The sequence below is a fragment of the Dendroctonus ponderosae genome, unplaced genomic scaffold, assembly GCF_020466585.1.
Source record: "Dendroctonus ponderosae isolate FM_Combo_2020 unplaced genomic scaffold, Dpon_F_20191213v2 Dpon_F_20191213_6, whole genome shotgun sequence".
Taxonomy (NCBI): domain Eukaryota; kingdom Metazoa; phylum Arthropoda; class Insecta; order Coleoptera; family Curculionidae; genus Dendroctonus; species Dendroctonus ponderosae.
Genome location: NW_026018814.1, coordinates 154,410 through 165,350, shown reverse-complemented (window position 1 = coordinate 165,350; position 10,941 = coordinate 154,410). Strand labels below are relative to the sequence as shown.

General features: G+C 37.1%; 3 protein-coding genes across 3 annotated transcripts in view; 1 reads left to right on the top strand and 2 right to left on the bottom strand.

The window, feature by feature from the left end:
- Positions 1–537: 537 nt before the first annotated feature.
- Positions 538–3,589, bottom strand: LOC125504868. Its single transcript, XM_048667487.1, has 4 exons — positions 3,283–3,589; positions 3,061–3,226; positions 2,927–2,990; positions 538–665 (listed from the first exon to the last, which is right to left on the bottom strand). Exons 1-4 carry the CDS (start codon positions 3,356–3,358, stop codon positions 564–566), a joined length of 408 nt encoding a protein of 135 aa, XP_048523444.1. The 5' UTR covers positions 3,359–3,589; the 3' UTR covers positions 538–563.
- A 79-nt stretch (positions 3,590–3,668) lies between these two features.
- Positions 3,669–8,741, top strand: LOC109546901 (activin receptor type-1). The gene is made up of 9 exons (XM_019918071.2): positions 3,669–3,782; positions 4,363–4,593; positions 4,720–4,848; positions 4,918–5,119; positions 5,373–5,660; positions 5,723–5,945; positions 6,220–6,410; positions 6,463–6,688; positions 6,749–8,741. Exons 1-9 carry the CDS (start codon positions 3,722–3,724, stop codon positions 6,896–6,898), a joined length of 1,701 nt encoding a protein of 566 aa, XP_019773630.1. The 5' UTR covers positions 3,669–3,721; the 3' UTR covers positions 6,899–8,741.
- Positions 8,742–8,902: 161 nt separating this feature from the next.
- LOC125504778 (coactosin-like protein) overlaps positions 8,903–10,941 on the bottom strand; it is a 2,330-nt gene continuing 291 nt past the window's right edge. Inside the window, exons 2-3 of the mRNA XM_048667231.1 lie at positions 10,323–10,591; positions 8,903–9,387 (exon numbers count right to left, since the gene is read on the bottom strand). Coding sequence (XP_048523188.1) covers positions 9,274–9,387; positions 10,323–10,591 — 383 coding nt within the window. The 3' untranslated portion in view covers positions 8,903–9,273. The remainder of the gene's footprint in view (positions 9,388–10,322; positions 10,592–10,941) is intronic.

Genomic DNA, 10,941 nt, shown 5'->3' with positions numbered 1-10,941 from the left:
GGGGGGGTTATGTAGAAAAAATACAGTCTTCTGTTGTCTATAAAATTAGAAAAATTATCGTCGTTTTGCGCAAGGGTGGCGTAAGATTATTGCAAAATTTCATGTTTTCCGTTCCGTTTTTGCTCATATCTCGGAGGCAAAATGAGCAAGGACGCTCATTTGTACATCATTCTAGGCAGAAATATATGGCCTTTTTAGAAAGTGAACCATCGATAAGGAAATGTTGCAGTTTCCTCAAAAAATGCTTGAATTCAAGAAGTTTTAGATTTGCGTGGTTTTTTTTGAGTTGCAAAATCCACTCGAACATGACGCTGCTTTTTTCGAAGTTTCTCAAGAACCATTCGAGCCACTGAATTCGTTTTGGCATCGTTGGATAGAGAATTGAATGGGGGATCCTGGATCCGCTCTTGGTATCATTCCAGTAAGCGGCTTAGTTAGGATTTAAAAAAAGATTGTACTTAAAGTAATAACTGCAAATGACTTCGCAGGCCAATCAACCGCATAACGTATGCTCAACCCTGTACATTGTCAATAATTTTACCCATTTTGCATTCGAGAACATCTTACCTAGGGCTGCTTGTTATTGAAATGTCCATGTTTTCATCCAATAACTTTCGGCCATGTGCGGCGGGGGTTTGAATCCTCTTTGGTCCGCCATGGTTTCCCTGCAATAAAACGAAACATGCCCAGACTGTTGCTTTTACATTAAAAGAAAAAAATGCCATTTATTTCATTCTAACAATTTGGATTGATCTTTGACTCCTAGTATCGAATAGCAAATATGTATATTGTCAAATAACGATTATCAAAAGCAGACAAGCCAGTGTAATCGTACATGACCAGTCAGAAAATTGGTCAATATGCATAATCAAAGGCGTTTCCAGATAAGTCACTAACAAAGACGCATTGTGCCTGCAAAGCGATTGTGCAGAAAAATGCCTTTGAGTTGATTAAGCACGAGTTTATTGCAAACATTATTTTCTTAATTTCGTTTCATTGTTCTAAAAATTGATGTACGCAGTTGTTGGTTTCGAAGCGATTAAAGATACGTATTAAAAGTATCTTCCTTTCCGCTAGATTTAATTGCCTGCTCAAATATACAGAGTGATCCACTTCAAATAGTGGTTTTCTTAACTTCAGTTCACTCATTCTTGTATGGCAGCTGAAGTCACACCCAGTATGCCCTGTATATTTTAATGAGTCTACATTAAAGTTATTGACTCGAATATTTTGCAAAATAGAATTTAGATTTATTATTAGCCGAATTTTGTTCTCAGCGTATAAGACTTTGTACGAAATTTGATCTGACGATGGTTTAAAACCCGAAAAATGTGTTTTAAAGTAACCGGTCGGACTTTTGCGCTTTATTGTACCGACATTTTAAAGCTGAAAAACATTTACCAAACAGAAGATATTCAAAAAACAAGTAAATAACATTTGAAACAAATAAAACTAACGGGAATTTTTGATTGGGATATTTTGAAATACAAACTGAACGAGACTCGAATGTGTTGATGTGAAGACATTTGGAAAAATCGAACAATTTTAAAAAGGGAAACAGTAAGAAAGAAATTTTCGAAAAACAAATGAAAAACGGTTGTAACAGTAATTACTCAAATTCAACTTCAAGACTTTAAAAACAGTTTTTCTTATTGCGGAAAATGTGAAAGCGTCCCAAACTCTTAGATAAATAGTTTTTAATTTAATTAAATAAAACACCGAAGTGTTTTCTTTAATAAAAGCTCACTACGGGTTATCTTTCTCGCTTACAACTTAGCCCCAATGGCAAGTGCCTAGAACATTACTTTATTCAATAAATGTGCTTTTATTACTCTTAGTACTAGCTTCAATCAAGTCTCAGATTGCTGAAAAGGTAAAAGAATGTGATGGGATAACGAATAACGGATTTATCAATAAAACGCCCTCTCAAATGCTCCCAAAACGTATATTTATCTAATGTAGTTAGATCCATTAGAATCAGATGCTCTACAACATAACTCCACTAATAACTAAACCGAGCAAGCTATGTAGGCAGAAAATTGATGAAGGAGCTTCTTCATTAAGGGAAGATGCTGCTGATACCCCTATAGACGAGTATGGATCTAGTCACGACAAAAAATAACGTGGACGAAACCCAAAATCGCCTACACAGGGATTGATCAATCTCGATGAATGCCCCAGAACCGAGAAAAACTCCATCTATAGTGGACACCATGAAAATTTCTTAATGAGTGTGGATCTAGTCACGAGTATCAGAACAAACGTGGGATAGAACCGAACTCATTGGGAAACAGTCATGTTTTCAGTGAAGAAAAGGTTCCCAAATCCATAGGAAGTAGGGGAACAATTTGTAAAATTCTGCATTTTCTAAGTGACTGTTTGGAAACTAGGCACATCGTAGGAGGAATCATGAAATAGCCATTCAAATGGAATTGGCGTCATTGGTTTTGGGCCTCTAATGGAAAAGCTACAGAATGAATAAAAGCACTATACAGGTTGTTTACACTACTTTGTCTCAACTGAGAATACAAAGATAAAACAAAGTGCGATATAAACAAACTTACCTGGCCACTGAGCGAGAGCAACAGGTTGGAAAAGCGCCGGTATGAAATTTCCCGAAAATCCCGATAAAATCCATGAAAATCTTTATCGACCCCGCACAAACAAAAGCGAAGCGTCTTCAAGAGAATCGACAATGGCCGCTGAAGGATCTAGTAGCCTTGAAGCTTCTCAGAAAACTTCAAAGTAATTTGCGCAACCATCTAGTGCAGACGCCGTGTCGATCGTCGCACCTTTTCTACTACACGCGATTGAATCGAAACGTACGTCGACAGTTCTCCGAAGCTTTCAAGCAAGACAAATCAAGAAAAAATGGTGGCTAACCTTTCTTACCAGTGGGAGGCTGAGCTGAGAATTGTCAACTTACCTTTGGAGTTCTTATCAGATTATCAGGCTTATCCAGCAACTCCTCAGAGACGACCACAGGCGATCTGAGCCGACCGTTAAGGATTATTTACAACAAACATTTAAAAACATAGCTAAATCCACTTCAAAGGATACGTATGTTGATCAGTGTGATCCTTCTTCTTCATCAACTCCTTTCTCTCCAATTTCTCCAGGTATTCCAATGATGGGGCTGCGCCATTCAACACCGAGGTTGTATAGGCAAACCACTGGTCCACCATATCCTCTCCGCTGATATTGTATTTCAAACACAAGTCCAAACCTGACAATTTTGGAACTGAGTATAACCGCTAAAATCACTTCAAACTAATCACTTACATTTCGAGACCACTTCGTTAGTGGGCTTTATGTTGAACAATTCAAACTGACCGGTAATATCGTCTACTGAAGCCATCAGCCGGCGTTAATAATTAACAAAATAAAGAAACACTATCACAAAACAATTAGATTGGGGCTTTTACTCGAATGGCGGGAATAACTGACAATCCTGACAGTTATCCAAGAGCAAACAGGTATATTTGTTTTATGTGATTTTGAGCTCTGGGATCGGAAAACTGTACATTGTAAAATTTTAAATGTTTTGGAAATTTTCAGTACTATTTCGCGCAACTTTATCGTGTGGAAATTTTCCTATTTACGTCAGAAAAATTGAATAAACGCGGGTTTTTCCCAAAGCTGATCAAACAATTTGATTGGTGTTGGCAGGCCTGCATTACACATTTTCGACAGAAAACAATCAGTATGACAGGCATGTAAAATGGCTTCATCAATGCTCAGAAATTTTTTGTTTATGTTGATATTTATTCGGTTTTCCTCAGGTAAATTCTTATATTCTTTTATTAACTTTTGCCATTTGCTATTTTGCAATGTTATTTCGTTACTAGCTTAACACTAAGAGAACTTTTATCTTTAGAGCTTGCAGCTACGTTACAGATACGATAACAAATCCAAATAAAGCATTATTAATACAGTATAATTTGTTGCTGGTGTTTATAAACAGGCCAGAAGATCATGTTGTACACATACTCAATAATTCAAACTGCTAACTGCTCCTAATTTTTCCAACGAGTTTAGTTTCAACTTTGAAAATGCACAGTGTAGTTCTACACTACACAGAAATGAACAAAACTAATGCCAACAAGACCCACTGATTAAAGCGCTTATTGGCAAGTGTATAGTGCAACACTCGAATTGCTTCGAAGCCTTTTTTGCATACCCGTAGGGCTGTAAACCTGTTACCATGTTCACAGCTTGCAGCTTTGGAGTTTTATTGCCTATTAAAATATTGCCTGATGAAACCGTGATATGGGAATGAAGAAAACAGCCCGATTTTTATTAATTCGCAGAAGTTCGCATCAAAACTGGCATTTGGCATAAAAAATCCTCTATTCTGCCTAGATATCGTCTGCCAAGATCAGCTATCACTTAAAGAGTCCTCAGAAGATGACGACGATTACAGCGATGACAGCTTTCAATCTAATGATGATTTCCTGGATCGACAGAATCAAGTGAACTTTTTAACAACGAAGACCTATGAGTGCCATTCTTGTGATGCTCCCGATTGTGCCATTCAAACTGTTTGCCACAATGCTGTCCAATGTTGGAAGTCCCGAGTTCGAGAAAGTACAGGTACTTTTAGCATTTACCAGCAACTATTTTAAGCATTTCGTGTAGAAGGTTTTAAGACAATCTGATACTATCTAGAAGAGTAATTTGTTCAACTGATTGTCTGATATTAATGAAAACGTTTTCTAGGTGCCGAGAGTATTTCGAGGGGTTGCACTACCCAATCCGAGCAAGTGATATTCATGTGTAAAACACCATCGTTCACGGCGCAACACAAAAGACACGCAAGTGGCCAATACCGAGTCGAATGCTGTGAAGGTAAGAAGACAGAAGTACACAAATCTCCACTTGCATATCCTAATGTTGGCAATAATTTACTCTTTTTAGGTGATTTTTGCAATAATGGTACGTTTCCCGATTTGCCAGCCCCTTACAAAGAGGCTTTCATAGAAGTGTCTGGTTCAGTCCTCTTCGGCTTAAAGATGGTCGCAGCCATTGTAGGGCCATTGGGCGTTCTAGCGATCGTTGGATTTATTTCCCTAACCTTACTGAAAAAATGGCATCAGAATCGGTTACTTCGTGAGACTAGGTGAGCAAGAAAAACAAATTTAAATTGTGAATGAATGAAATGATCACCTAGAACAAAACTCGATTTTTAACCGGATGGATAGTCTCCTCATTTTACATTAGCTTAGATCTGGTGACGGGGTGGATTTTCAGTGGACCTGACTTTTGTCCTTAATACATGATTTGTTACTTTATTTTATCCAATAGTTTCTATCTATATCTATATTTTTTTAATGAATCGAAATTAGTTGCATCAAAGTACATTTTTGCTTTAGGTTGAATCCGGAGCAATACTATGCTACAGATGAACTACTACGGGCTACTGCAGCAGGCGACAGCACTCTTCGAGAGTACTTGGAACAGTCGATGACATCGGGAAGTGGATCCGGACTGCCCCTTCTGATACAGCGCACTATGGCGAAGCAAATTTCTCTGATAGAGTGCATCGGGAAGGGCAGATTTGGAGAAGTGTGGAGAGGACAGTGGCACAACGAGAACGTCGCTGTTAAAATTTTCTTTTCTCGAGACGAGGCCAGCTGGAACAGGGAAACTGAAATTTACAGGTAACGTTGCGGTTAGAAACTGATACAGTGGTGATTAAAATAATGTTCTTGATCATTTACAGTACTATTCTGCTGCATCACGATAACGTGCTCGGCTATATCGGCTCAGATATGACGTCGCGCAATTCCTGTACACAACTATGGCTCATAACGCACTATCATGCGCTGGGCAGCCTCTACGATTACCTGAATCACACCACTCTAACACATGCCCAATTAATGAGGATATGTTTGTCTATTGCTACCGGTCTGGTGCATTTGCATACAGAAATTTTCGGAACCCAAGTAAGTGTTTGACGCTTTTAGGAGATGTTGTGTGTTCAATAAGAGTATATAATATGTGCCACACTTTAATCCCCTGGTGATGCTTTGTGTAGGATTACCAGGGGATTAAAGTAGTTTGAGTAGTTCAGTTGCTTCTTTTCGGGGTCCAAACAGGAAACGGTGCTCAAACATCGTCTTCTGGGTGTTTTTTTTTAAACAGTTAATTAGTGTGTTATGTACTTTGTCAATTTAAAATAGAAACTGTTTTAAAATTCGTTTTTTTTTTTGTTTCCAGGGACGAAAACCCGCAATTGCACATCGCGACATCAAGACAAAAAATATCCTGGTTAAAACAAACGGCATCTGCTGCATCGCTGATTTTGGTCTTGCCGTTACTCACACTCAAGCTACCAACACCCTTGATATCGGATCGAATCCCAAAGTGGGCACCAAAAGATATATGCCTCCTGAAGTTCTGGATGAAACGTAAGTTTACGTTCACTGCTGTGAATCCGTGAAATATTATCGTGCCTTTTAGTATCCGGATGGAAGTATTCGAATCCTTCAAGCGAGCAGACGTATATTCTTTTGGATTAGTGCTATGGGAAATCTGCAGAAGGGTGGTGAGTAATGGTATTGTGGAGGAATACAAGCCGCCCTTTTACGATGTGGTGCCGAGCGATCCAAGCTTTGAAGATATGAGGAAAGTCGTCTGCGTCGATCAGCAACGGCCCAGCATACCAAACCGATGGACCAGTGACTTGGTAAGCGCATCGTTACATTTTTCAAGTAAGATTTCACTTTAATTACTGACCTATTTTAAGGTTTTGTGTGGCATGTCCAAACTAATGAAAGAATGTTGGAGCCGTAACAGTAACGCCCGGCTTCCAGCTTTAAGGATTAAGAAAACCTTAGTCAAATTGACGGCAATTGAACATCTACCAATTATAGAAGATATTGAGATGTGCGTCTGATGTAACATGAAAGAAGCACTGAAAGTCGTAAGTGTAACACTGGTGAACTAGAGTTTGGGTTAGTAAATAGTAAATAAACGACTTCCATAGACTGGGCTTCCTCTCGGCGAAAAAACAGCTCAAAATGAGTGAATTTTTCGTGAAAAATTGCAAGTATTGAGGATTTGTGGAAGTTATTGTACAAAGTTGATCATGTTATGAGTTGGCGTGGAAATGTTTACAAGACATCCTAATTTGCTCATTAAACACGGTAGTTTATTAGCAGATTTACTCTCGTTTAATAATTTCCCTTACATTATTAGCGTACTGTGTACATCACTGCCTGATATTCAAATAATAGTTATTTGTTTTTAGTGCCATTGTTAATTTGCAATATTAATTTAATTATAAACCGCATGAGCGTTTGGTGAATGACGAAACTGTGTTCATAATCAGTGAGACATAGATTAACAGAAATTAATTTTTCTATTTAAAGGGTAAGATACTATTTGTAAGTAGTGGAAGCGCTGTTTTAAGCAAATGACAAAACTATGGGAGTATGAGCATTTATCTAACTGCCTTGAATACTGTCATTGACGGAAATGCTACAAATTTGGCAAAGGTATTTTGTTGACGAAAAATGCATGTATTTGGAAGAGAAGAACACTCCACATAACATTCAAACGAGTGCATCCGCGACTTCTTTTTCCTCTAGAGCAATTTCATGTTCAGAACTAATTCAGGAAGAGAATACATCGTTTGTACAATATGAATGTGAGCTTTACCTTCTCTCTCAATTGCTCGTTTCATTCGTCTTTAACATGATGGATTGGATGATAAAGTGATTTGATAGTGTGAATCCCATCTTTTTGCTATTTGCTATTTCCACCCTCGAAAAGTTAATCGGTTTAAATAGAGTGAGAACATAAAAATTCTGTTATTGAGAACCAGCTTTAATTCACGTTAATTATATAACTAAATAAGCAACAATGTTACTTTTTTACGGTAACTGGGGCTTGTAGGACGTGTGAAGTCGTCGTTCCAACGATCCTGATGCTGACGCGCACTCTTTCAGATTATTTACTTAATTCGTTTTAGATTTAGTAAGCATGAGACGTAATTCTAAGTGCCAAAAAATTAAAACTCTGCCTACAATTCTACATTGTAGAGATAATTGACAATCATGTAGATACATGTAGTAATGTTGAAACCTATTCTAAGTCACTCGCTTTACGTGTAAGTTATGTTCTTGTTGCCACTTTCGTTGTACGTTGTTCTGAACAGCAATTGTGTTTTCCCACGTTCTGAAGGAAACCTTTGGAAGATATTCAAGATGGTTCGTAAACGACTTCACTTGCAACCAACTGCTTTGTTTCTTGGACATATGTCCGAGAAACAAAGTATTGAATTGTTAGTTACTCTAACAAAATACTCAAATTAGCCATAATCTATATTTTACTATAAAAAAGAAAATAAAAAGTAATAAGTTGCTAGTGGTAAGTTTATAACCTGTACATGTCGTGTATTATATCGATATTCATATCTTTTAATTCAATCAAATCGGAGTCTGTTTTGGACTGTTTAGAGCGGATTTTCGGTTTCAATATGCAATTACTATTGGAACTGTCATGTATATTGCCCAAACTATAGGCCAATCGAAACTGAAGCAAAATCATCCTGTATGAGTAAGACCGATTTCGAGTTCTTTTATATTTAGGTAACGTATTCATATCAATTTATTTATCAATTACAAATTCTAGAAAATATTTTTCATTGTCTTTATTATAAGGATATTTCGTTCATCTGTTCATCATTCGTTATTGTATCTGATAATTACTTAAGCAATATATTTAGTTTAGAAGTTTTTATAGGTAGTAATGTTTTTTTCTTCGAACGATTCCCATAGATTCCTTCGATTGCACCTTGGACTTTGTACATTTTCCACAAATGTCCTTTCCATCGTCAAATTGGTCATCGTTTCGATCCCGAAACCGGAAAATGTGTGTTAAAAAAACATCTATCAAATAAAACTGATAAATTTAATTGATATTTGTTGAAGCAACACTGTATGTATACAAGGGAAAATGCTGATTTTTTTATTTTGAATTTTTGATTCTCAAAATGCACAATAATAATAACGCAACTTACAATAACCTACACACTACAAAATAAGCATCACATATCGTCAAACAGTTGAAACAATTAATAATAATATAAATATTTACAAGGCTAGAAAATATACAGGGTAGTATAGTAATTACGGTCTAAATGGGTTCCAGTGGCAGTAAATTCCATGATGTTTGGCTTATTGGTCCCTTTATGAAAAATACATTAAACTAACACTTTTATATATTGAGAAAATGCCATTGGAAGGAGTTGCGGAATTGAAGGTTACCCTAACTTCTGACACCAGTTCCGTAATGCGCTCCTGCGGCTTTGTCCAGTTCAGTTTCGAAGTTTCTCAACTCGATGTCCCCTATGTTTTCGGTTTGGAGTTCAACAGCGAAATTCTGAAAAAAACAACAGCAGGTGAGTGATTTTATCTTATACAAAGTCGTAATTTGCATATGAATGTTAAAGGCATGCCAGCTGTTTACCAGTTGGTATTCCAAATTTCTGCGATTTTCTACCTTGAATGTATTGACGATTTTGGTTCAAACTGTTGGAGAAAGTCTTTTTATGCGTTTGAAAGTACCTAGTTCAGTACAAGGGGAAATGTTTGAGGGACGGTTTACGTGTATTTATTTATTAATAGCTTATAATTGTTAACAAGAAAAATAATCTAAGAGTGGTACGGCCTTGATCATTGATCTGAATTTGAATTAAGGCCTTTCAGAGCATGTTTTCAGGTTTTCAAGACCAACGTATTATTGTAATTTGAGCCATACGCGTATTTAGCAATTCATTTGCATTTGAAGGCTGAATTAGCACCTAATTCGAAACGACTTCCTCCGGTTTATAGGCGGACAATATTCTATTCCGTCTGCAATAAAATGTAATTAGTCATTGTTTTCCAAGACGGGCGTCATCATTCATAGCGAAGTTAATCATCTCGACCAGAGATGGAAAGATTGCGATTTGATCTAAACAAATTTTAATAGAAAAAGTACCCAATGGAAGATAATGTGCAAAAAATCAGCTAATAAAGATCAATATTAACGAAAATTACGCAACTGCAGCATAGTGGAAGGTATAAGCACCTAATGGGTGTCGTCATCAGTTAAGACTTGGGCATATATCACATGTATATGTGAGTTAGTTAACATGCAAAACCGCATGCCTCCGACTAAAAGAGAGCAAAGGTTGCAAGGCTTTTGTTTACCACGTTAGGAGTATGCTCCAATGATAACCCGATTGTTTAATCCTCTTATAAAGAACCCATTGTATTGTTTCGCTAAAAATAGGAACAATAAACTATGCAAGTCGGCGAATTTAAAACACTTACCGATACAACATCCTTGATGAGCGCTTTGTCCGTGGACATTTTCGCCCTTTTCAACACACTGACCGAAGGTCCCACCCAGGTAACCAACAAGAATTTCGCTCTTCTGGACATTTCATCGCCTGTTTGAACGCGGATGTATCCAAATGCGCGTTCATCGTCTCCAAATTGCTTCTTGAACTGGTTGAAATCTTCGCCTTTGGCCGATGTCACGATTCGTGGTCCTTCGAACTTAAACACAGCCCTGAAATTGATCGAATTGTTAACTTGTTCTTAACTAGTTAAATAGTTTAGGTTTGCTTCATTAATGTTGTAAAATCAGCTTGATCTATTTTTATTAATTAGCTGAATTTATAATGTTACGGTTAACGGTTTGTACAAAAAGCTATTGGGCCGCGGATAATTATAGGAAAAATCTCCAAATGTTAAGCAAAATCTTCAGAATGTGTAGGATTTTTCGTATTCTCGATGTATCATTAATTTTTTTTATTTATTTATTAAGTATTTTTGTCAAAAGATAGTTTTCCACACTTTTAAAATGACATCGACGAATATGATCTTGCGTCGATTTGCGTGACGTCAGTGGAAGTCACTGCGTGTCGTGATTTTTTCCTGTCTGCTA

Coding starts and splice junctions, on each gene's coding strand:
- LOC125504868 (XM_048667487.1), bottom strand. CDS start 3,358: ATGGCTTCAGTAGACGATATTACCGGTCAGTTTGAATTGTTCAACATA. Junction 3,227..3,282: donor TAACGAAGTGGTCTCGAAAT/GTAAGTGATTAG, acceptor CAAAATTGTCAG/GTTTGGACTTGTGTTTGAAA. Junction 2,991..3,060: donor GATCACACTGATCAACATAC/GTATCCTTTGAA, acceptor CGGTCGGCTCAG/ATCGCCTGTGGTCGTCTCTG.
- LOC109546901 (XM_019918071.2), top strand. CDS start 3,722: ATGGCTTCATCAATGCTCAGAAATTTTTTGTTTATGTTGATATTTATT. Junction 3,783..4,362: donor ATTTATTCGGTTTTCCTCAG/GTAAATTCTTAT, acceptor TATTCTGCCTAG/ATATCGTCTGCCAAGATCAG. Junction 4,849..4,917: donor CCGAGTCGAATGCTGTGAAG/GTAAGAAGACAG, acceptor TACTCTTTTTAG/GTGATTTTTGCAATAATGGT.